We start from the raw sequence: 26852 nt of genomic DNA, 5'->3' as shown, positions 1-26852 counted from the left end.
CAACAAGGAAAGGGCATGTCGGAGCACAAATTCTCATCAAGGAATGAGAGTGGCTGAGGTCAGATTAACCCCCAGATGTGCTTTTGGCTGGAGCAAGTCAAAGAATGGAATTGTTATGTACTCTTACTAGGAAACTTATGGGTAGATAAACTTTGAAGAAGATTCAAAATTCAACTTTGGACAGGAATATAGTGATGTCTAATCAACATCAAGTGGGGTGGAGATGCTGAATTGATAGTTCATATGTAAGCCTGAATTTGGCATTGAAGTCTAAGCCAAGAACATGAATGTTCAATATTATATTAGAGATAGTATTCATAGCCATGAGATTGGCTAAGCTCACCAAAGGAGTGGGTGCAGATAGGGAGGAAGACTAAGGAATTTTTCTATCTTGAATCAAGAGGTTACATGATCTGTATCACCATAGCCTTCTCTGGGCCCCACATTGAGGCTGACCTACACTGTCCCTATAAAACATACTGTCTGACTTAGAGTAAACCAAGTTCAGGTAGCCCCTAGCCTGGTTCTCCTACCCCATTCCTCCTCTGTCTCTAACTCTAACTCTATTCTATTTCTAGATATGCCAATCCTGAGTTTAACAGACTCCATTGATAAACCGAGGTCAAATCCATGGTTGTTTCTCTTGACATCATTTTTTTTTAAAGATAGGGTCCTATGTATTCCAGGCTACCCTCAAACTGGCAGTATAGGCAAAGATAATATCAAATTCCTGATCTTCCTTCTTGCATCTACCAAAGGCTGAAATTGCAGGTGTGTGCCACAACACCCAATATCTTGTCGTCATTCTTTGTAAGCCAAGAGTTTAGCTAACGCAGGGGGCCCCCAATATCTCTCTGCACTCCATCACCACCCCCATTCTGCCCGACAGTGGTAAAACAAACAAAGAAACAAAAAACTTCTGACGTTAAATCAAAACAAAATGTTCTCAGAGAACAAGTCTTTGCCTTGGGACTATCCACGTCAAAGATGAGAGTGTTAAACAGATGATCATACAATGTCTGCTGACGTTAATTGTCTACTCCTCTCCAGGGTTACCCAAAATGCAAATGACTTAAGACAGACTGCCACCTGCTCTTCAGCTAAATAGAATATCTCTCATGTCAAGAATTCAAGGTTCCTATTCTCCAAGGAAAAAGCCTCTAATTCTCCTGTCATAGTAACAAGTTCCTGTTTTAAAACTGTCTTGAGTAATAATACCGTCTTGGCAGCTGTAACTACACTATTGGCAATAACACTTTCATAGTTAAAGTTCAAACAGACACTCCCACTTCTAAAGTCCAATGGTTTCGGGGCTTCCTGATTCTCAAAGCCTCACATGGAAGTAGCAAGTGTTTTTTGTTTGGACAGCCTAAGTCTTCTAAGTAGTCAAGAAATCAGTTAAAAATTTTATTTCATTTGTTTCAAATATCAAGCACCAGCTGCATTGTTCCACAGTGGAAATGCTTCCTGCAGCAAATGGGAAATGCTTGTAGATTTGAGCACAAAGTCATTACTCTCAAATCCCTACTTGGAGCATCATTCACTCATGTGTCATCCTTTGACCATCACTCTTTCTAGTGAGGAAGAAGACCCATAAGACCAATTTTACTGATTCAAGTTCTTGGGAACTGAGACACATGATGGCTTCACAGCTTGTCCAGTTCATCAAAGCTCTGTGTGGGGCCTATAAATACCTAGGAGTCATCATTCGATCTGTAATCCCAGCTACCCAACTGAGCTTTAAAATATTTATTTTGTTCTTCTGGTTTGTCGAGTCAGGGTTTCTCTGTGTAGCTTTGGAGCCTATCCTGTCACTGGCTCTGGAGACCAGGCTGGCCTCGAACTCACAGAGATCCACCTGCCTCTGCCTACTGAGTGCTGGGATTAAAGGTCTGTGCCACCAACACCCGGCTTAAAATATTTTTATAGCTTTTAAATTATTTGGGTACCTTTGTGTCTCTGTGGGGTGTGTTCATATGAATGCAGATGCCCGCAGAGACCACAGTCATTATATCCCTTAGAGTTAGAGTTACAGGTGGCTATTGGTCACCTGATGTGAGAGCTTAAACAAAAACTATGATCCACTGCAAGAGAAATATGTTCTCTTAACTGCTAAGTCATCTCCTAGACTTCCCCCCTCACCTCCCTTACACACATGAGACCTCCCTCTGGGTGACAAGAGAGAATTTTTTTAACTCATCAGAAAACAATTTTGAGTTCTCTCATTACTGTGAATCGAGGCCATTGTACTATTTTGACACTGGCAAGGAGAATTTTGGTTCTTTCTTTTATCTTTCTTTCTTTGTTCCCCCCCTCTCTCTAGTCAGTCTTATACATAAGATCATTGATGTTGAATTCTTGGCAAATGTCATCTTATCTAGTTCAAGTATACATATAGATGACTGCCTGACAAGATGGAAAGTGTCAAAGTTTCTCAAAAGAGTACTGGATGGAAAGTAGTAGGCAAATTTGAAAGCAGGTGATGTCTGCATAGAGACGAGAGATGATTTTATCAAGGAGAAGGCTATTAATGTATGACTGATGAGATCATTGAGATTATCCAATTGATCATAGGCATGTCACAGGATGATCAATTGCCAACCCCAGGCTGCAGTTCTGAGTGTTCAGCCTGGCCCACAGAACGTGGAATGATATCTTTTTCCACTCTTACAGAGCATGTAAGGGCCCCTTTGTCAGGGATTAACTCATTCTAGCAATGCAGTCCCAACCCTCTAGTCAAGTCATTTTTCCTTACCTGGGAAAACTGGGCAAAGCTGCGATCTGAAAACAAGGGCACATGTCCCAACAGTTCATGACAAATGTCTCTAAAACAGAAACCATAACATTTAGAGGATGGAAAGGTTAAACCAAGTTAGACACAATGAGGAAGAAATAGCACATTGAGACCTGGGACTTTACACTCAAGAATAAGCTCTGTGCAGAGCAAAGGATCCCTTGAAATAAAGCATGAAAGAAAAGGAAGAAATGGAAAGGAAAGAAAGGAGAGGCAGAGTCGCTGGGAGTCCTGGGAGACAAGAGGGGCTGAGATGTGCAGCCAAGGAACCAGCATCTGTATGGGTCTCTTCTCAGATACCTGAGTGAGTTGGGGGTCACAGATCCCTCCCATCCCAAGTCTCCTTGTCACTCACTTACCTGGAGAGAAATAATGTGCCCAGTTTTTCCAATAAGAACTTTTAAAAATAAAGGTGTTGCTCTTTTCTTGACCCAGAGTAGGGCAACAGTCAAAAAAGAAAGGCTACATTTTTTTCTAAAACACTACCAGGTCCAAAGCAACAAGTCCTTTCAAATTGGCAGCCATGAACATCATGAAGAAGGGAAATAATTTGGGACATCATCCTGATCTCTTTGGATCAATTTCTATGTGACTAATGAGATGGCTAGAAGTCTAAGTAGGAAGCACAGTAGCTCTCCCCCACCCATTCTCTACTTCTGGCCAATCCATAATCCATGCAAAGAACTGGCATTATCTAGATGCGTATTTGGGAGATGCTGAGATCACTCAGCTACTCTTGTTCCTGTCCTATTTGGAACTTCAGATGTCTGGACTTTGAGGATTGGTGGAACTTCTTTTCCTGCTTTCCAAGGAGATCCCAATCCTTGGTTCACAGGATGTCCAAATCTGTGTGTTAAAATTTCTTCTCTCTGGACTGAGACAATCCCCAATGTGTGAGTTTGTCTTAGAACTATGATGAAATAAAGCAGGCAACGAATTGTGCAGATCAGCCTGCAATGAACCTAGGCAGAATTCTTAGCGCAGGTAGGACTAGTGCCCATTGTGATTGGCAGTGGTAGCTAGAGAATGGTACTCACGGTTCAGGTGTGTACATGGGCTTAGACCCATGCCTGATGTATTGTGTGCAGTGGAAGACTCGGAAGGCCAGGCCACCCAAGAAATCTCGAGAGGACAGTAAGCCAGCAACAGGTCGGAGGCGGAAACCAGTACAAGCTGAAAAACAGAAGACAACCTAAAACTCAAACCCAGTGGAGAAGCCAGAGAGGCTACAAAACCCCCAGGAGGGAACCAATACCCAAGAATGTGAGATTTCTATCAAGGAGGCTTAGCTTCTGGTCTCTGCCACCTTGGCTGTGTTGGGTAAAGTAAACTCACATTGATGAGATTCAGTTTTCTCATACCTGCAAAATGTATGTGGGTATTACTGAGGTATATACTCAACAGCAAAACAGTAATGACTAAAAATTCCTAGCAAAGCCTAGCCCATTGAAAAACTCCACTAAATTTCTTTTTTGCTACTGCCTTTTGGGATCAAATACTTTCCCACTACTTCTCATGTTTCTGGAGTAGTGAGGAGATTTAAGATCAACATCAGGAGTAGAGTAGAGTGTGTAATGAGCACTTCCACACACAGCCCATCCCAAGAGGAGAAATGTCCTGTCTGACTGCAAAAATGGGGACAAGAAATGTATTTATAGCATCCAAGAAATGTATTTATAGCATCCAGTCTCTCTCTCTCTCTCTCTCTCTCTCTCTCTCTCTCTCTCTCTCTCTCTCTCTCTCTCTTTCTCTCTCTCATCCATAAGGCAGTGTAGCAGGCACTGAGAACTGGTGTACATTTCCCTAATCAAGGGTTAAATTACTGGGAAAATTTTGAGCACCAATTTATACCACATCCTCCAAATAACTTTTCTTTAAAGCTACCAATTGATAGCCATCCTCTGTTTCCTACATTTGTTTCTCAATCTACTCTACATCAGGAGTAGAAAGTGGCTCTGTGATGACCATAACTAACACTACATACTACCTAACATATGCCAGGCACAAGCTAACCCTTACAATGACTATGAGGAAGACATTTTTATCATCCCCACTTTAAAGATGGGGAAGTTGAGACATGAGTTAAAGCTTTTAGTCTGGGACCACAAGCCACAGACCACAAGGTTTCAAAGCTTCTTGACTGAAATTATATAATTTGGCAACTGCTACCATTGGTGCTTATTATTCTTATCAGTAGTCAGTAGTAAACTGGAGACCATCTTTTTAGGACTGGCTCTCACACTCCCTTCACTCTACATTTTCATGCTGATAATCACCTGGTTTAAACTCTTGCTCCTTGTTTTATTCTAGAGGAGGGAAACACCTCGAAGATCATCACCTCACCTGTTCCAGTTCTAATCTCCCTCCCTGCCATGTACTTGTTTTTGACCCATTTCCTATCCCTTTGAGGTTCTGATGCACAGAAAAAGTCCTCCTTTCTATACAACTGTAGCTCATCTCCTTACTTCCCCTTATTCTACCTAGCACATAGTAGGTGTTCAATATGAACTAGTTGACTGTTCACACTTTGCTAAATGAGCATCCTATTGTCAGAAGGAAAAACGCTAATCTCCTTTTGGAAAGCCTACACAGGGATCATCACTCAGATAATGCATGACTCAGTATCTCACATCATCATTAGCCCTCAGACTCACTGAACACTGACTGCAGACCCAGCACTATGCCAAGTTCTTTTCATCTGCAACATCTCATTCCAATCTTGTAATTTCCCTGTGACCGATGTCAACACAGCGACAGTGTCTACTTGGCAGGTGACAACATGAAGGCAGATTTACACAACCACAAAAGGTCAAATGGGGGATCCATCCCAGATGAACAGACTCAGGACGAGGGACTCTTGGCACTGGCCTACAGACAGCATACTTTTTTCTTGAATTGGCATCCAGCCATTTCCCAACAGTGGGCGCTGCAGGGAAAACACTGGCAGGCACCTCGGGCTCTGGGTATGGGAGAAGACATTTTCAGAGACAGCTATATGGCAAAAATCCACACCTGACGTTCTTGCTTGGCCAGAAGAAGATCAATAATGAAGGTGAGACGGAAGGCAGGAGACAATGCATCTGGATTCTTCCTGGAGACTCAGCCTGCACTGCATCACCACTACTCACAACAGCCTTCCTTTTCTCCCTGCCCCCACCCCACGGCCTGCAGAGCCTTGGCCCTGATGTGGACTTACTCTGCAGAAACTGAGAAACATCTTCCAGCTGGGGAATGTTGTCTTCACGGAACCCGCAGTACTTTTCCAGAAGTGGGAAAATGTGGTTGTGTTCATAGCAGGCATGCGTTTTATACAAGGCCTTCAGTGTCTTGAACACTGTTCCCCAGGTCTTCTTCTCTTCTTCTGTGTATTCCACCCGAGGGATGGGCTGCCCACTAGAATACAGTCATGGAACAGGTGTCTCCAACAGAGAAGGGTCAGGACACACAATGTGGTAAAGTCAGAAGAGGGAGTCGGGCTCCCCAATTTGTGAGGAGACCAGCATGGATGTGAAGCATTGTTTGAAAGAAACACTAATGTGTTGGTTCCCACAGGAAAACATGGTTTGGTTGAGGAATTGCTGTCATTCTAGGAAGTTATTTGGTCTTTTTGCTCATTTAACTGTCCAACTGTTTAAGGGGCTAGGCAGGTGACATACAGGTGTAAAAAAGTATAGTATGTAGAGGACAGTACAGAGAATGGGAGCTGGGACAACTAAACAATGTATCCTCTTTCCAAACAAAGGTACCATGTCTTGTATTATCACCTAAAACAATCAGTTTTGCCTAACTCGGGGTTTAATAGCTAGGATGTGTGTTTCAAACTTGTCTGGGGAGCTCCAACCTGCTGAGTTTGATGCTTCTGTTCCTGCAAGTTATGAACTATTTAAATGAAGACTAAAGTCCCACATTGTATATATCTATATATCTTAAGGTGTGTGTGTGTGTGTGTGTGTGTGTGTGTGTGTGTGTGTATGTATGTGTGTGTGTGTGTGTGTGTTTTGCTACATGTTATCAGTACATGTCAATTAACAAGATTCTAAATCAAAAGTAAGAAATTTATAAACATTGAGATGGAGGAACAAATAAGCATGATAAGATATATGATACGCTCATATGTGCCAAGTTTGTCAAAGCACCTACATGAGATTCTGTCCCACCGTCCTGATGCACTGGAACAGGGAAAGCCAAGGACAGGTGGATCTTAATAAGCCCCCTAGGTGACTGATGCAAGCTGCAATTTAAGAGTCATGAGTTTGGAAGCTTCGGAGCTATGTCCTAAAAACAATGAAAACCAAACAAAACTTGACCTCCCAGACCAGGAACTGTTCCCTGGGCTGCAGCCCTGCTCCCCTCACCAGGGACACAGAGTCTGGGACAAAGTAGGACTGTTTACCTTGGAACTGTGGATCTGGTTCCAAACTAAGTTCCTCATGCACTTTCAAAATTGTAGCTCATCCAAGGACATTAGAGCAAAGACTGTTACTTTCTATGGAAAGGTGAGCCGGGATTGAGGAGGAAAGACAGATTGTTGATTGAGAAATGAAAAGGACTCAAGCTCAGAGGATCTTCTGGTCAACCAGCAGGGACTGCAAAACAATGTCAGGTGAGCCTTTGCCCAAGACTACACCATAATCCAGGGTTAAGTGGTAATGGAAGAAAAGAAAAAGGCTTTGGAAATAGAAACTGATCAAAACTTGGCCATGCCATTTTTTGGATGTGTGGCCTCAGGCAATTAGTAAACAGCTACCAGCATTAGTCCTGCAGTTAACACATTTTTAAGGTGGACAAGACTGTATGAAATGTTATTCATAAAGGAATATATATATTCATAATATTGGAACTGGCAATAACTGTTGATCATTAAATAACTAGTTCTCATTTCAAAGAAAGGCATTGATGGAACCAGCAGGATGGTTCTGTAGTTAAGGGTACTTGCTGCTAAGCCCAGACCCCACATGGCAGAGAGAGCTGATTCTGATTTACACAAGTTGTCCTTTACTTCCACACATGAGTCATGGCACACACACACACACACACACACACACACACACACACACACACACACACAAGTCAGGCAACTGGTGTTTCTGCAAAAATTCCAAGAAGTGGTGACATTTTGAATATGCAGCTGTCTCCCCTGGTTGACACTTTCACTTCCAGTGACCCAACATGCCTTTCCCCATCTTGCAGCACCACTTTCAGCTGTGGCAATTGAGAAAGAGGACACTCAATGACACCTTTACAAGTGGAAGTGTGGTCAGGGTTGTCCAATCATAGTTTCTTTACCTTGACCACAGTAATTGGCTGAAAATCAGGTCCATGTGTAGTCAGAATGAACAAGACCCAATCACAGAACTTCAGGTGATTTTGTAAGAAAGAGTGAGAACTTCTAAGTTGGGACATCACTTGGAACCTATCTCTGAGAAGATGAGGCCAAGCTTGAAATCAAGAACAGTGCTAAGGGAGTGAGTCAGGAAAATGGAGGGAGACCCTGAGTTCTGAACATGCTTAGGCCTGGGGTTACTAGACACTGTGACAATGGTGAGATTAATACTGAGGACAGACAAATTAAAGACAGCCTTTGTCACCTCCTAATTATCTGACTTTGACAAGTTATTTAACTTTTTTCAACTTCTGCTTCCTATCTGAAAAATGAGAATTTATTACAATATTGTGTGTGTGTGCATGCTCGAACACATTAAATTTAGCAAAACCCAAAATACTCAGCAAAGAGATGATAATCAAATTGACTGTGAAGAAGAGCTCTTACCTACACTGACTTAGTGAGGCAAAAGTGAGTTCAGAGAAAGGTCACCATGTTCCCTTACTTCTGCTAAACAGAAGGCAGGGTCCAAATGGACCTTAATCTGAACAAGACCACATAGCTCTGGATCATTCAGAGAAGGTGACATTCTGGGTGTCTTTCCATCCACAGGTATATAGAGCCCCAGTATTTGCTTAAGTCACTAATGTCCCACCAAAGCTGTTACAGTGATGTCCCAGTACCTCAGTCTCTGAGACAACTCTACTCAGTCTCCAGGACAGCTCTACCTCAGTCTCTGGAACAGCTCTACTCAGTTTCCAAGACAGTGCTCCCTCAGTCCCCAGGACGGTGCTGGAGTTTCTTTTCATGCATGCCTTTTCTTATTCTCTTAAATCAGAAATTGATGTTCTCAAAACACCCAGTTTCCTAAGTCACAATTTACATAGTTCCCAAGGATTCACAACAGCAAAGCCATTGTGTTCCCAAACAACACATCTGGTATGGCCATTTTCTTTTGGCTAAAATGATAGAATTATGAACAGGGAAAAAAAATCCATCTCACAGTTGTCCCACACAGCTGAGTCAACCAGATCAGTAGAACACGTGAGTGTGGCTGGTCCAAAGGCTCCAGGGCTCATTATTTCACTGGAGCAGCCAGATTTCTTCTTCCTGGTCTAATGTGGAAAAGACAAGAGGCTGTTCCTTTCAGGATGGAAGCCTCTCTGATCATTCCAGATACAATGAATACTGTGCTAGCAAAGCTTGAGAGAGAGCTGGGCTACAGCAGTAGGTACTTCTGTTTGATCTAGAGGCTATTTTTTCAAATGCATTGTTAGGAGAGAGCTTAAACACATATGCACACATAAGCATACACACACATACACATATACACACTCATACAAAAAGACACACTTATCTACACACAAACATACACACACACATACATATACATACACACATCAACACACACACATACAAATACACAAACATACACATACACACACACACACACACACACACACACACACACACACACACACACACAAACACAAAGCAGGGTGTTCTGGGCTGATTCTTTCCAACCTAGAGCAAGGGTTAGGGGTATGCTCTTCTCAGGGAGACTTACTGGCGGTAGTTGTAGGCAATGTCAGCAAACTGCTTTCGCCTCGCCCGGTACACAGGATCTTTAAAGCCCTACGAGAGAGAGAGAGACTTGATGACTCAGGTCTGCAGAGGGAGAGGCCTGGCACTGTTGCTGAATAGTCTTTTTGTTCACTGTGAAGACGTGTTGCTCTCATTGGTTTAATAAAGAGCTACTGGCCAATAGCTAGGCAGGAAAAAGTTAGGTGGGACTTGTGAACACGGGAAGAGTGCTGGGATGAAGAAGGGTGGAGTCACCAGGATTCAGAGAGAGGCAAGATGAACTTGCTGTGCTGAAAAAAATAAAGGTACCACCATGTGGTAGAACATAGATAAGAATTATGGGTTGTTAATTTAAGTTCTAAGAGCTAGTTAGTAATAAGCCTAAACTACCAGTCAAGCATTTATAATTAATAAGTCTCTGTGAATTTATTGAGGAGCTGGTGGTCCCACCAAAAAACTCTGCCTACATGGCACCTCTACCAGCAATCTGAGTGGAAGTTTTCCAGCTATGACGGCACATATCTCTTTTCCTTGATGATGCTCTAACACACAGTTCCAGTTAAACACAGGGTTTTCTATTTTTATCAGTGACAAACACTAAGCCACACCTTCAGTGCAGTGAAATCTTCCCCACCCTGAGATTCTAATATATACAGATATACTCTGATCTTTAAGAAATGTCATCCATACCATTCCCAGCTTCTAAACTAACAGGATCAAGCCAAGTTAGATGTCTGTGTTGAAGGCATAAAGTCTTCACTTAATTTCTGGTAAGTGGTGTGTATTTAGTAATGCCTCCTTGTGTGTGCCTATCTGTGTGCATGTGTTCCTGTGTGTGTGTGTGTGTGTGTGTGTGTGTGTGTGTGTGTGTGTGTGTGTTGGAATTTATGTATGTTGTGGGGTGGGAGCATGCAGAACCCAAAGTTCAATCCTTGGGTGTCAGTCCTCAGGAAACTTCTACCTTGTTTTATAAGATAGGTATGTGACACCATGCCTAGCTCTTCACATGGATGCTGGGGCTTGAACTTGGATTATCATATCTGTACATCTGTTTTTTTCTAACTGAGTTATTGCCACAGTTTCCATTTAAAAAGTCACTATGGAAATTAGTATGGAGGCTTCTCCACATTTCTTGGCAAACAAATGGAAATGTACCCACTGCTATGGCATTTTTATTTTTGCATTTTATTTTCTTTAAATAAAATATTTCTGGATAGCCCAAACTGGCCTCAACTCTCCTGCCTCAGCCTCCCAAGTGCTAGGATTATAGGCCTGTGTCACCATGCCCTGATGGCAATTGTTGAAAATGTTCTTTACCAGGTGTCTACAGCTGTGCCAGCTTTTGGCATAAAGTTGTCAGGCAGATCAGTGTGCATAGTCTTCCAGAATCAACAAGAGACCTGGTAAATCAGATCCATAATGGAAGGGCCAACCTTTGGATCACCCAGCTCTCTTCTCTTTTTACTACACTTCAGCAATTGTGAACCTTGCTGACCTGGCAGACCCTCCACTGATGGAGCAAGCCACCCCAGACAAGAGGATGATGACTTCTCTGGGGCTGACTGGCTGGCGATCTTGCCAGGGGTGCCAGCAACACATTTCCAATGAGGAGAGGCCAAGTGTATCTTTGAGTGTTTAGGGTGGAGTGGGGCACATCAAGAGCTGGAAGTGTCCCAGCTGATGGGAAAGGTACTTGACAGAAAAGTTCACTGTGCTCTGAAATTTAGTGAGGCAAGAGACTGGTCCATAGAGCATGTCTTTGTTCCCTGCAGACATTTCCCAACAAGCTCTTCCAGAAAGCACTTTAATTTGTAATCATCTGTTTCCAAACCATGGGCTGAATGTCTTGAAAGTTCAGGCTTGTATCACAGGCACAGTTTAAAGATGCATTTGAAGAAGGTCAATAGCCCCTGGTTTCCAAGTGTTGCCTTTTTTTTTTTTTTTTTTTTTTTTTTGGTATATCAAAGTCAACCAGCAGTTTTTCTTTTTAAGTAAGGCAATTCATATAAGGTAATTTTACCTGAGAACCTGGAGAAAGGAGAGGCAGGGAGGCAGGCAGGAGGAAGGAGGGAGGGAGGGAGGAGGGGAGGGGAGGAGGGAGGGAGGGGAGGGAGGGAGGGAGAGAAAACTGGAGGAAAGACAGAGAAAGGGAGATTTCTAGTATGTTTACCAGGATGGATTTTGAGAAATAAAAAATCCTGAAAACATCACACTAGTAAAGTAAAATGACCATGTGGTTATTCCACACCCAAGTCCCAATTAAAGGAAAAACTACTCATTTTAAAACGATTCTATGATATGGCTGTTACAAAGCACAAGCTGTTGTTTTCCCTGAAACACTGGCTGGATTGATATCATTAATTACATATGGGGGACTGGAGAGATGACTCAGCACCTTAACTCAGTTAAGATCTTGTTCTTGCAGCTATTCCAGAGGACCCAGCTTTCGTTTCCAACATTCACATAAGGTGGCCACAACCACCTGTAAATCCAACTCCAGGGTATACCACGCCCTCTGCTGGGCTCCAAGGGTACTCACACACATGTGCCATTCTCTCTCTCTCTCTCTCTCTCTCTCTCTCTCTCTCTCTCTCTCTCTCTCTCTCTCTCTCTCACGCACACGCACACGCACACGCACACGCACATGCACACACATACACATAACTATGCATAAATAAAAATAAAATAAGCATTAGAAATAAAACAAATAGGGAACTTGGAAGCTTTTCTTTGTCAGCTGTCAGTTTTCGAGGCAGGTTCTTACTCTGTAGTTCAGGCTGGATTATATAATCATCCCACCCCAGGCTCCTGTGTATTGGGATTAAATGTGCACACCATGACACCAGGCTTTAGGAACCTAAGAACTTGCAATTAACATAGCGTTCATTTATGCTGAGGAAAGATGAGTGGATATGCTTGGATATGCTAAGAAGAAAACTGGGCCCTGTGGTTTAATTTCCAAACACCACCAGCTTGCCATTGGGGGACCATCTCTACTAGAGTAGACAATAAACATTTACTTATCCATATATTCATGCTTGAACTCAAAATATTGACTCAAATTTAACAATTTTCATCTTGACTAGCCAGTCTTAACAGATGGTGGTATGTGTCTCTCCATAGCCCTTCAAAATATAAATGAAAGGTTTCCACACCATCAGGCACTGAAGAATATCTAGTTCTGTTTTGGTATCAGAAGGGTAGAAATGAAGCTCCCTTAGGCCATTTGCTGAAGGATCCTGAAGTGTAAAAAATAAAATAAAAATAAGACACAGCATCTTCATTACAGTTTTCCAAGGCTAACCATACTGGCAAGTTGAGATTTGGGATCTGAAGCAGAAAAGTGGGGACACGAGGGAAGACTCATTCAACGGAAGGCTTTCCATTTCATACTGCCTTTAGGAAAGGAATGCCCACATCTAATTCTCACTCACACTCAACTAGTGTTCATCATTAATGTGCCTTGTCTGGGTGCTGTATGGGTCTTCCATCTGTGAAAATAAAATCTCAATGCAAAATTATATATCTAGTAGACAGTCCCTATGTTAAGGGGAATATAAAATGGAAGGAATTCACCTACCTCAAACAAATGTACCTTGGAGGTGGTGGGGATAATGGTCAGCCATCAATGCTATGTACATTTTTGAAGTTTTCTGCTGTGAGTATGTGTTTTGTTATTGGAAGGAAGCAAAATAATATTCTAACTCCATTTCAAATCACTTGAGGGTAGTGGCAGGAGATCCGGTACATGAACAGACAGGTGTAGTGAGAGTCATCATCTCTGCTCCTCCCCTTCTATGCTCATTTCTAGTCCCCGGTCTCTAAAACCTTCAGTACGAACCTGCAAAGAGCTCCCACCAACCAGATCTCAGGGACTTTGGCTCAATAGGTTTCTCTGGTTAGATCTGTGACCTTGAAGTCTATTCTTTCAGGGATTTGACCTTTCATCCTTTGGGTTGCCAGGTGACCACACAGTCCCTGCATCCATCGAAGTAAAATGCATTCTGAATTAAGCTGCAATTGGTGATGACTGATCACCCTGTCTCAATTTAGACTGATAGCAGCAATTCGACAGCACTGCAGGTAATTTATTTATAATCACCCTGTCTCAATTAAGCTAATAGCAGTGATTTTGGTTGCCTTGTGTGTAACCGAGTATGTTTTGACAGGAAAACATATTGTCAGTGAAGAAGTGGTGAAGGGAAGGGGTCAGAAGGAGGAAAAAGAAGTCTATAAGAAATTATGACACCACCAGAGTCTATATGCAATCCCTTTTCTCAGTCTCAGAAAGGGCATTACTTCAGGGTATCTATGACATGCCATCTGAAGATTCTTCTAGATTGACATACTAGTTTACTGCTTCTTTTTGTCACAGCTGGGGTTAAAGCTCACAAATGCCATCTTCGGGACAGCAAGGAGACCATTGGTTTTAAACTGCCATGCTGCACTCACTAGGAATATGGCCTTATGTTGACCAGTTTATCCCTTAAAGTTTTGGTTCTCTCATAAGGAAAGTAAAGTTGCTAATCACACCTGCTTCGCAGAGTCACATGGACAGGGTTAGGTCACATGGCAGAACATCATGTAAAAATGTGAGCACAGGACAGGCACTCCAAGAATGGCAATCTGCAAAAAGGCAGAAACATGAAAGCTGGGGACTCTGGCTCAGAACATAGGAAGGTACACTCTGGAGTAGGACTCCGAGTCCTTTCACATACCCTCGGCCCTTTTAAAGGCACCTACAGGGCCAGCCAGAGGGCTAAGCAGCATGAGGTACTTGCTTCTCAGGCCTGATGCTTGGTACCATGATGGATGGAGAGAACAGATACCCTCAAGCTGTTCTTTGGCCTCCACAGGAGTACAGGGGCACAATGCACCCACACACATACATTGTACATACATTGTACATGCACATGCATTATGTATTTCTAATAATTATAATTTTTTGAGATAGGCTCTTGCAACATAGCCCTGGCTGTCCTAGAACTTACTTTGCAGATGAGGCTGGCTTCAAATTCACAGAGATCTGCCTGCCTTTACCTCCCTAGTGCTGAGATTAAAGGTGTACATCTCCCTATAAATTAATGTTCAAAACAAAAAGTAACAGGTATCGAAAATTTTGTAAAGAAAAAGGACCACTTGAGTTCTATAGGTGGGAACATAAAACATTACAGACAATGGTATGAGGTCCCATGAAACATGCAAAGTAGAACTCACACACTCTTCATTGAAACCACATGTACACAGCCATTCCTATGAAAACAGAATGCAACACTGTGGCCTGGAGAAGAGATGGGGGAATGGCTTGGGGAGCGGGGGCAGGAGATAGGAGTGTAGACTTGAAAGACCAGCCCAGGCTTGCCAGTGAGGTTAAACAGCAACAATGCTCTGAGGAGGAGCCACTCGGGTATAGGGCACAGCATGAAGAATTTGGGGAGCAGAAATCAAACACCTCCCTTGGGGTTCTGCCCACAATGCTTATAGGTGCTATCTTATGTACCCCTGGCATCACACAGAAAAGTTGATGCCCCCCCCGACTTTTTTTTTTTTTTTTTGTTTTGCAGTTGGAAGGGCAGGTGGGCATAGATACATCTCGGGTATCACTTCAGCTCCCTTTCCTATATGCATAGAGCAAAGCTCACAGACACAACTTCCTAAGGGTCCTCAGCTGACATTGAGAAGCCCAACCAGTTCTCCAGAGTGCTGACTGGTACTAAAATTAACCGCATGGCAAGCATTTTAGCATTGTGCCTAGTACACAGACTGTGATCAAGAAAGGTTAGCCAGTAATGCCAGCTAAATTGATAAATATTTGTGGAAAAGAAGAAGGGAGAGATAGAGACAGGGAGGGGGAGGAGGAGGAAGAGGAAGAGGCAGAGACTGAGGTGAGAGAGAGAGAGAGAGAGAGAGAGAGAGAGAGCAAATAAGGTAGGTGGGACAGAATGAAGGACAGTCTTGACAGTCTTTCATCCTATTCCATTTTCTCATTTCACTAACCCTGAAGGCAGAGTGTCTTTACCCTGGATTTCCAGAACAATCTTTCCTTTCCCTCATTTCACAAAGTGACTATTTGGGAGGCTCCGAAGTACTAGGTCAAACACAAATGCACCCTGCCAAGGGCAGGGGGTCAGGGGAGGAAGGGATCACACTGACTGCAAGGGACAGAGTAGAACAGAGGGTCCTTGAATAAGAACAGCCCCTTCACTGCTAGGGTGGTGTCTGCTTGCAGTTCACACCTTGAGGCCAGGCCTGTGGGGGCTGGCGGCTTTGGGGGAAACTCCCTTGGTTTTGCTCTATGCTTGGCCCCTGTTCCCAGCATCTGATGAAAAACCAAAGGAACAGAGAGAGCCTGGCGCCTCCTCTACAGGGGCCTGTGTACCTGATAAGTTGTGTTTTTATGATAAAATTCACGACATGCAGAGGCTGGGAAGCCAAAGTTGTGGCCTGGGTTGGCAAAGAGAAATGAATTCCAGAGAGTTTTAAGGCCAGCTTTGGCTTCTGAGGGGACATGACACTAAAGGGAAGGACATGTCCCTCTCTCTCTGGACTGGCCTCTCCCACCCACCCAAATGATTAGGATTGAGGCCAATGGGAAGAACAGAGGGTCAAGGCAGGACGATGGGGGCTGGTGGGAGAACAGAAGCCCTGGTGTGTGCATTCTGCGGGTTGAGTCGGGACGGTCTTGTTTTCCTGAGGGGAAGAAATCTCCAGAGATGGTTTTTGCTTTCAAGGCTCATGACTGAGAGGCACAGGCAGAGGCTTGTTAGAGGGGACATCAGAGTGTTGCCATTGTAGCCTTTGCCGCCTGAAATAGACTGTGTCATATAAAGGAAGACAACAGAGAATCTGTCCCTCCAGAGAAAAACATTTTTGCTTTGTTTTCAGTTTAGTTTGGTTTCATTTGGTTTGGTCTAGTTTGGTCTGGCCTAGTTTGGTTTGGTTTGGTTTTAGAGACAGAGTCTCACTACATAACCCAGGCCATCTTAGAATTGCCAAGCCTCCTGCCGGAGGCTCACAAATGCTCACCATCAGGTCTGTGAAACACATTATTCAAGGCTTATGTGGGATGCTTAAAAACAACTTCTGTCCTCAGCTTGGGCTAATTTATTCTAATGTCTAAATGAGATTTAGGAGAGCCATCACAAGTCTGGTTGAAGATGTCAGGCAGAATTCTTCACTTCAGTGCAACAATGGAGGCGGACATGTGCTTGGTAATGCCCGACGAGTGCCGGCTAACACATATATGTACACTTGCATGGCTGTGCGTGGAGGAGACCTCTCCCAGACATCAATATTATTTTAGAAAAGTGTGGAAATAGTATTTTTTTCTGCTTTGAATGTAGAGGGTAGGATGAATTCTCCTTTTTTCTACTCATAAAATCTCCTCTCTCTAATTCTTTCTCTCTTTAATTGAAGGACAGGATAAAGAGAAAGCTGGATAACTGAAGTTGTTGGAGTCGTCATCATCTTCCTCATGCAGTTCAGGTCTGCTCACAAGGTTTGCTGTTTGGGTTGGAGCATGCACCAGCTGCTCCTGTTTTGAAAGGCGGGCCTATGGCTCCCCATTGGTTGGCATGCAGGAAAATTGGTTTCTTGTCACCAGCCAAGCCTGTGTCTTCAATTACCCTGAGCACTGGGGTGAAGGTCCAAGGAGCTCAGGTTCGATCAACAAAGGATATTGGAGAAGGTGCCTGTCATCTCTGGGCCTGTCTGTGAGATGGAAGCCTTAGCCTGCTTATAGGAAACTGCCTCTGGGAAGGACAAGTCTCCTGTTGGTTGTCAGTCCCCTGGAGGTCATGAAGGGACGCTAGATGGGACACAAACATGCCCCAGCACCAGCTACACTAAAACCTTGTTAATATAGACTGCTTCCTGGTTAAAAGGCCAGAGAATCCACTGCCTGACAGAGAGTGGAACATAAGGTCACAATGACACACTACTCACCCAAGGAAGCTGCCAGGCCACCTCTGTTCACCCCCAAGGACCATTGGCCCTAGAGAAGAAGAAATAAGGAGAAACCCCCAACACACACACACACACACACACACACACACACACACACCCTGATCCATTTCTCTAGTGAGAACCCATTTAAAAACCTGTTCTCTGCCCATAAGATGAGGGCACAGTGAAATTCACCACTCCTGTATTTAGGAATTTTGAAAATCTGACCCAACCTAGCTCGCTCTCTCCCTGTCATACCTGAGGCACCACCCGCCCATCCCCATCCCTGGAGGAACTCCCCAAAGCAGGTGTGATCCTCTCAGCCTCATCTGACTAGAGCCCTCTACTCAGCTCTCTGAAGTGCCAAGGTCACTTCTCTCACTGTCCCCTAGCTGTGTTTGATTTAACTGCCCATAAAATATACAAAGGCAGAAATAGAAATGCATACAATTGTGTAGGGATAGCATGTCCTGGACACTGGTTCACATTCACTACAACAGTAATGACCACAGTAATGACGACAATGAGATCTCATGGTCTCATTCATCCTAGCTTTTCTAGTCCTGGCATATATACAAACTCAGTAAACTTTTCTTGCTCAAATAAACAAACACATTTCCCCAAGCTGAAGATGTGTGGGCATGGGAAAAGAAGAGAAGATGGAAGGAAGATGGGAAGACTCTCATCCAGGGTCTTAGACTCACCGGGTGGTCTGCATCCAGTTCTGCTCCATAACTGAGAATCTGATTGGCAAATCTGTCCAGCTCTTGAATGGTCCTTGGGAACCAGGGCACTACAACACAGAAAGGGCAGAGTCCTGAGTGTAAATCATGGGACACATGGTTAACGGCCTCCCTGATCCCCAAGTGGTTATGTTGATGGTGACAGCAAGCAAGGTTCTGCATAACTCTTACATGGCTAAAGTTAAACATTTAAGCTGGGTGATGATGGAGCACACCTCTAATCCTAGCACTTGGGAAGCAGAAGCATGTAGGTCTCTAAGAGTTCAGGCCAGCCTGGTTTACAGAACAAGTTCTAGGGCAGCCAAGACTGCACACAGAGACCCCCGTCTCAAATAACTAAATAATAAAATTTAAAAAATATTAAATTCCATTTTCCTGTGAAACTGATTTTAAAACATGTCCCCAAGAGACCAGCAGAGCAGGCCTTGGCCTGGGCTGTTCTTCTTGGGACCCCCTGTCTCCGAGAAGAGGGAATGAGAAGGTCTTAGCCTGGTCCTCTACTGAAGCCTGTTAAAGGACTCTTTCCCTGCCCACAGAACAAAGGACAGAGCCGAGTTCTGCACTCTGCAATGTTAGACCCTTGGAACTCTGACGGAAACCCACACCCCAGCTCTCAGTCTTGTGCTTGAAGGTTCCCTGACCACCACTTACAGTTGCTGTCACCGATAATTTCTTCAGTGGCATAATATCATGTATAGCCCCAAACATAAATTGGGCAAAAATTAAATAAAGACGAGCCCTTAGACACCAACTTCCTACCATGTGACTCTCTCCTGAGTGCCTTGGACACCCCTACAAAACCTTTTGACCTCAAAGCCAGTGACAGTCAGGTAGCTTGCAGCTCAGTTTCTAAAGTAACATCATGAGGGAAAAGATAGTTTTTGTGTTTGTAATAGTGGTGTCTGTCCTAAAGAGGGGCCAGGGGGAAGAGTAAATGGCACCGTCCAAATCCTTGTGGCTTTTAAGAAAGAGACACACTGGGTTCAAGTGTCTGAACAAGACTAGAACAATGTGAACTGAGCGCCCCTAGGGCAGGGACTGTGAGTGTTGTGTGGCTGGGGAGAGGAGGGAGGGAATCTACAGGAACACATAGGGCTTACAGCCGCTACTCTGACTAGTTTCTGTTCCTTAAGGTCCTCCTCAAATAAGGAAGGCATTACAGCCTCTATTATACAGATGAAAGCCGAGTATTTAAGTCTGTATTAAAGCATTAAACCAAAATAATTGGTTTAAGATCACACTGGGACTAAGACAAGGCCAGAAGATGAGAGGAGATAGACACGGTGGGGTCCGTGCGGTGAGCCAAGGCAGCAGCTCTTACGCCTGAAGGGCCCAGTGCTGACTTGGCAAGCAGCGCCAGCCTGGTTTCAGATGATCAGGGTCTCTGTGCTCAGTCCCTTCTCTGTGGGGATAGCGAATGTTTTCCAAGACCTTACCGTTGGATACCGGGGTTAGCATTTGGGGTGGGGTGAGGTTTCCTTGAGCAAGAAATGAAGGAGTACTGCCCCTTAAGGTTCTGCCGCCTACAAGCGCAAGTGGGATGAGAAAGAACACTCCTGCCATCTAGTGGTAAATCTGAGGAAGTGCCCTCTGGGGAACTAACCAAGTGCCTAAAGACAAAAAATTGTCAAGGATCCCCAAAACTTTGGAGACAAGGACTTACACCAACTTGCACTCATAAAATGAAGTTAGAGCCTGGTCTCTGTGGATCCGAGCTGCAGGAGCTCTCCACTCTCAACGTCAAGAATGCAGACCAGCCCCAGGTGCGGCTCTAAATATTCTTTGCACAGTGAGCTCTTTGGTATCTCTGTATAACAAGGGCACCACAGAGCTAAAAGGTTATGTGACTGAAAAGTGCTCTGGGTTTTGAAGAGCAATGAACAGGTTTTCATGTATTTCCAGCCTTGGCTGAGGAACTTATCCCCAAATCGTCCCTTTGTTTCTAGGATAATGCAATATGACACAATTTTAGAGTTCTGTTGGTTCAAATTTAACACAGACAATGTACACACGCACAGGCACACAGACACATACATGCATGCACATACATGCACACAAACAAAGCATATGCACACATACACACAGACATGCACTGCTAGTGAATGATGGAGCCAGGATTCACTTCCAGCTGCCTCCATGCTAGTGCCTGGATCTTGACCTCTCAACCCATCTATCATGTAAGGGCAGTGATGTGGCCACCTGATTGAAAGCACTGGCTCTGAAGCCTGACTGGCTCTTTAGTTTTTCACACTGGGGTTCCCATGGCCTTAAAGCACAGGTCACTTGTCCACACCTCCCTGATGGTGACAACAGAAGCAGTCTTAGCTTACTGATACCACTTACATGGCAGGTACCTTATATAAACTGCCTCTTCCTATCCTCACCATGGGATCATGAGCTAGGTCACATTTTCCTGTGTTACAGATGGTGGCACTGAGGAGCAGGGAGAAAAGTCTAAAAAGGTAACTCCTTGTGCCAGGCTGTTCAGACTTTGGAGCCTCTTCTCAGCAACACATTCTTCCTGCCCACCACATTTAGAGGGCATGAGGTCCCTGTGTGCACAGACCTGTACTAGAGAAAGTGGGAATGTGAAATTTGCAGGCTTATCTCTTCAAGGGAAGGGATGTATATACCTGTTTTGCACACAGAAGGCTAGGAGTGGATGCTGTTCATAGCCTGGTGGCCTTGCTGTCTGTAGGGCCAGGCTACACCCAAATCCCCCAGACGATTATGTTTATCCCAGACCCTTCCTTCCTAGCTTGAGCATAGTTTTTCAGTCAATAGAAACCATCCCTAGGGACAATGCTACATGCACTTTGTTGCTTAGTCACCTCTAGGATATCCGTGTGGCCAAGACTACGCCTGGTCCCTCCCCCCTCTCCCCGCCCTGGGTCTTTAAATTGTCTTAAGCTATTTTGCACTCATAGGATTGACATAATTGTTACCAGGAAACCTTTTTCCAGAATTGTACTGGGATTAAATGCCTAAAAAATAAACCGACCGGCATCAGACTCTAGACGTTAGAACCAAAACCAGCTAATTAAGCCCCGGTTGAATCAGATTGATTTCCTTCTTGTCTCACTCAGACCATGTCTCTGCAGGCTGTAGCATTTACAGAGACACCCACTGATGACAACTGCTTTCCAGCCCTGTCCCCAGTGTTTCCCTGGCATAATAAATCTCTGTGGTCAGCCCTGGCACTGGTTCTGTTTCCTAGCCAGCTTCTGCAGTGCCAAGGAAAGATCAGGCCTCTGGTGAGACCTTGCCTGTCTCTTCAAGTGTTGCCATCAAAGGGCTTCCCTGAAAGACCCTGGTCTGGGCAATGAGACCTGTCCTTCTCCCCTCATGGAGCACCAGTAATAGCCCCATGTCCTCAATTCTGGTCACCACTCATTGCTTATTGTTCATTTATCTCTTTTCTGAGAGTCACTCACAGGTCAGGTAGGACTGTGTCAGCAGAAACACAAGGCAAACTTTCTTGTCACACTGCCTTCCAACCTGTGGACACTCAGACCCTCACACCCCAGCATGTATCGAACACCACTGCACTCCAGGTCCTGGGTGTGAGAGGTGACAACATTGATGGCCATCCTGGAGTGCTTATACTCCATGGGGCTGCTCAAACAAGCAATAAAAGTAAATAAATAAATGTCAGTGCTGGGAGCTCCTAAAGAAGCAAGTGGATCAGGAATATGGAAGCCGTGGGTATGCTGTTTCATTTATTTCTTTTAAATGCTCTCCAACCTTCTTGAGTTATAACTAATAAAACATGTGCATGTTTGTAATTAATAATAATGATTTGACATATATATGCAATGTGAAATGGTTGTCACAGTCAAGAAAATGAACTCATCCATTGCTTCATATAGTTACCACTGTGCATGTATGTACATGTGTGTACATGTATGCATGTGTGTGTTGAGGACACAAAATGTCTCTTATCGATTTCAAGTATACACCATATTTTGTTATATTTATTATATATTGCACGTTAGATCTCTGGAGCTTATTTATCTTACAACTGAAACTTGGTACCATTTAGCCAATATCTCCTTACCCCCACCCCTACCCATCCCCCAAGCACCTGGCAAACACCATTCTCTGACTCTCTAGATTTGACTTTCCAGGCTCCCTGAATGAGTAAGGTGCTGCAGCTTCTATTTACCTTCAGTGAGCTTATTTTCCTTAGTGGAAAGACCCCATTCATACTGCAGCAGATAGAAAGGTTACCTATGATAGCTGAATCATACATACATACATACATACATACATACATACATACATACATACACACGTACCATATATATTTTTCCGTATCTATTCACATATCTATGAACATTCCATTCTTGGCTACAGCCAACTGTGCCACATGGAACAAGAAAGTGATGATGTGTTTTCTGGATACTGATTTCTTACACTTTGAATGTACCCATAGGTGGTATATTCTGGTCATATATATGCTGGTTCTATTTTAATATGAGGTGCAACTACATACTGGATTTCACACTACTGAACTGATTTACTGTACATTCAGGGTACAGAAGGATTCTCTTTGTCCTGTGCCTCACCAACACTGGATGTCTATTATCCATTTTGTTAGCCATAAGATTTTATTTAAATGGCGTCTATTCCTCCAGTTTCTGAAGATCCTAGTGACTCAGTCCTATTCTGGCATAACTCAGTGGGATCTGGGACAGTCAAAGTCTATGCCTGCTTCATTGGTGTCCCTGTCTCTCTCTTCTCAGGACAGTGAGCCCAGAAAGGCAAAGAGCCCTGCAAGGGAGCCAGACTGCCTGGGTGTGTGCCCGTGTCTCTGCCCTTACCATCTGAGGGCCCAGAAAAGTAACTAAACATCTTGTGCCTCTGTGTTCTTTCTGTAAAATGATAATTTGAGAACTGCTACAGAGTATCCCTTCCTAAGAACAATAAGCACTTAAACAGGTCAACATAAATGTGTTTCTGAAAAGTTATGGCACATAATGAATAGTATTATTATTCAGTTGTAAAAATAACACATGTTGTTACATATCACTTACCAAATACATTCTGAGAAGTGCAGTTTCACCCTATGTGATCCAGAGAGTATTCATGAAAGTTCAGATGTCTGCAATATTACTAAGCACTATCATCTTATGGGACTCATTGTGTGGGGTCCACTGTAGTCTGTAATGTCTTTATATGGGGCCTGACTAAGTATGTTTTCACACATGTATGCATACAGAGAGGGGGGAGGAGGAGGTGAGGGAGAGGGAAAGGGAGGAGAGGGAGAGGTGAGGGAGAGGAGAAAGAGATGAAGTGAGACAGATGAAGAGAGAGATGGAGAGAGAAAGAAAGGTTAATTCTGTGTTGTTTTTCTCATCTCACAAAAAGCATAGTGAAATTCTGGAAAAACTAGTAAGCATGACACTTCCTTTGTTAAGGAACTATACACACGCCTGTATTTTGTCTTCTGGATCCAGAAAGCAGATTCAAGTAATCTTTCTTTGCTGTTAAATGAACTGGATTCTACAACCAACATGACACATCTTTACTCCTGGTCAACACACACACACAGAGAGGGGGGGGGGGTCTCAATCCATGATTACTACGATGACAAATCTAATAATTCTGGCAGTAATGGAAGATTGGGGAAACGCCAGAGGTTAGAGAGAAGAACTGTTTCTCCATCCATTTCTGCTGTTAAAATCCTTCCTAATACTGGGCCTCAGTTTCCCCCTTAATATATGCATGTTGCGTTTACTTTTTGTTTTAGTTCTTACTGAGTCTTGTGTTCTGAGATGTGTGGAATGTCGTGAGAGGCTGGCCAGAGGACGTATGAAAAGATGCTTCCACTACATTCAGCAAAGCAGCTGCATTTATCTCTTGGGAGTACAGTAGCTACTCTCAGACCCCAAGGTACCATCCATAGCATCTCTCCTCCACCAGAGATGCCAGATTCAGAGCTGTGCTAGCTGGCTATCTCCCAAATCAACACTAGAGGGCAGCAAAGCCAGCCAGTCCCAGCTCTGATGAATTCTTCCCTAGAAGCAAAAACAAACTAGTTGGACTCAGGTGGCTTAGTGTAGACGTCTTAGTAGCAAAGAAGTAAGTTAGCTAATTAACTAATTAATCGTAAATAAATAAATAAATAAATAAATAAATAAATAAATAAATAAATAAATAAATAAATCAGAGAACTTGAAAGAATTACAAAGACTCTAAGATATAAAGAGCGAAACAGCCTGGTAAGCTCCAGGCCTTTGAGCTCAGGGCCTGGTCTCGAGACTGTAGAAACCTCTGGTTACTTTTGAGACGCCCCATTATCATAGAGAAATGGCTGAAACACAGAGCTTGGAGAGAACAGTGGAGAGGCATGGGTACTCCTGAGACAGGTTTGGCTTGGAAGATGATTTCTCTGCTAGTTCCCAACCATTGGACTTCATGCAAACGGCTTAATCTCTCCATGGATCCCTAGTTTCTCATTTGCAAAATGACCATAAAAATCATATATCCCTCAGAGAGTTGGTGAGAATCCAAATGAACTTGATAGAGGCAGAGAGATGTCTCCATGGGTAAAGCACCTTCCCAGGAAACAAGGAGGACCCAAGTTCAAATTCCCAGAACCCGTGTAAAGACAGTCTAGCATGCACATGTAATACCAATTCTCCTACAGGAAAATGGAAGGCAGAGACAGGGGAATCCCCACGAGCTCACCCACCAGCTAGTCTCCGTACTCAGAGGTGAAGCAAACCACCTGTCCCAAAGTAGAAGGAGGGAACCAATACCAGAGGTTGCCCTCTGACCCCCACACTCATGCTGTGGCATTTGCACACTGCACACTGCAGGAGCCCTCATGCACTCCCACACACACAGATTAAAAATGAAGAGCTGTTTATAAGCCCATAAAGAGAGCTTACAACAACAGTGTTTAACACACACATGGGATTTTAAAGTATTATGGTAGTATTATTCTTCTCACTGTTATTAGAAGACAAAAGGATGCACTGTGACAGGATAGAAGACAAAAGGATACACTGTGACAGGCAACTGCCCAGTCCTACCTGGCCTCAAACCCCCACTTAGATTTTAAGGCCATTGTCTGCAGCCTGTGTCTAATGGGATAGAAGGACCCAGGTCAACTAAAGAGTTCACAGGCAATCACCTTGGAATAAGGACTGAGTCTTAAGAAAAGAGACCCAGTCGGGTGTTGGTGGCACATGCCTTTAATCCCAGCACTCGAGAGGCAGAGGCAGGTGGATCTCTGTGAGTTCGAGGCCAGCCTGGTCTCTAGAGCGAGTGCCAGGATAGGCTCCAAAGCTACACAGAGAAACCCTGTCTCAAAAAACCAAAAAGAAGAAGAAGAAGAAGAAGAAGAAGAAGAAGAAGAAGAAGAAGAAGAAGAAGAAGAAGAAGAAGAAGAAGAAAAGGAAAGGAAAGGAAAAGAAAAGAAAAGAAAAGAAAAGAAAAGAAAAGAAAAGAAAAGAAAAGAGACCTAGGAGAGACTTGGGATAAGAATGTCCTGAGACATACGACTTCCTTTCTCTTCAGAATATGAAGAACATGTGCTCTGGGGACTCCCAAAGTCAAAAGAAGCGCTTGTCCCACTCAGCTCCAAATGCATCTGTCCTGACACTTGTTCAGAAGGTTGAGTATCCAGGACTGGAAGCTGCCAGGTCTTTCTGTGCTCAAGTATATCTTCCTGAGCACAAGCTATGTGAGTCTGAGTGAGTTACCTTTTCCAGAGAATCTGGGAGCGGGTAACTGTACATTACATCTGTAAAATTTTACATTTTACATTTCATCTGTAAAACTTATAAGACAATCCTGCCATCTGTCACCTTCTTTGGTATGGGAAGCAGCTAACCTGTAACAGGTAGTTCTGTGTCACAACAGGTCATTGTGTTTGAACCTCTTAACAAAGCCTGGAGGTGCCCGTCTGGCTAAGCAAATATTGCAATTCAGGCTACTGGTGACAGAATGTTCTCAAGCTCACTTTTGTGCCCTCAGCCTTATAGGCCTCACCAATTTTCAGTCCGAAAGTTCTGGTTATCTTTGTTCATTGAAAAATGAGCTAAAGTAGGATCCCACAGAGCCTTGAAGAATTCCTTCCTGTCTTCCATCCAAGCCTTCCTGGTTATCAGTGACAATTCATAACACCTACCTCCTCCTCCACACACTTCTTCCTCTTCAGTAGGGTTGCAGCCCCCCCCCCACACACAGGGGTCTCACTCACAATGCTGGGAATAGGCACTGACCCCAGTGACCCAGGCCTTCATTTTGAAAAGTTAAATCAGATTAGCTCATTAATGACCTTGCCAAATACCCCAGTGGTGGGTCAGCCTCTGCAAGTCCCTCCACAGGCTCTGGGCTTGGGGTTAATAAATTACTGAGCCGGCTGGTGCAACAGAGGCTCTCTGTGAAGCCAGTGGCACCCTGGAGGGGGTGCAGATCATTAATAAATATTGATTTGGCTCCAAAGGAAGCA

The 26852-nt window shown here is 43.9% G+C and overlaps 1 protein-coding gene across 1 annotated transcript in view; it reads right to left on the bottom strand.

The window, feature by feature from the left end:
- The window catches only part of Pah (phenylalanine hydroxylase), a 59530-nt gene that overhangs the window by 8880 nt on the left and 23798 nt on the right, over positions 1–26852 (bottom strand). Inside the window, exons 4-9 of the mRNA XM_035451367.1 lie at positions 19825–19911; positions 18350–18438; positions 9685–9752; positions 5991–6187; positions 3832–3967; positions 2756–2825 (exon numbers count right to left, since the gene is read on the bottom strand). Coding sequence (XP_035307258.1) covers positions 2756–2825; positions 3832–3967; positions 5991–6187; positions 9685–9752; positions 18350–18438; positions 19825–19911 — 647 coding nt within the window. The remainder of the gene's footprint in view (positions 1–2755; positions 2826–3831; positions 3968–5990; positions 6188–9684; positions 9753–18349; positions 18439–19824; positions 19912–26852) is intronic.

The sequence above is a fragment of the Cricetulus griseus genome, assembly GCF_003668045.3.
Source record: "Cricetulus griseus strain 17A/GY chromosome 1 unlocalized genomic scaffold, alternate assembly CriGri-PICRH-1.0 chr1_0, whole genome shotgun sequence".
Taxonomy (NCBI): Eukaryota; Metazoa; Chordata; class Mammalia; order Rodentia; family Cricetidae; genus Cricetulus; species Cricetulus griseus.
Note: the sequence above shows the minus strand (reverse complement) of the source record. Positions and strands in the feature narration are given on the sequence as shown.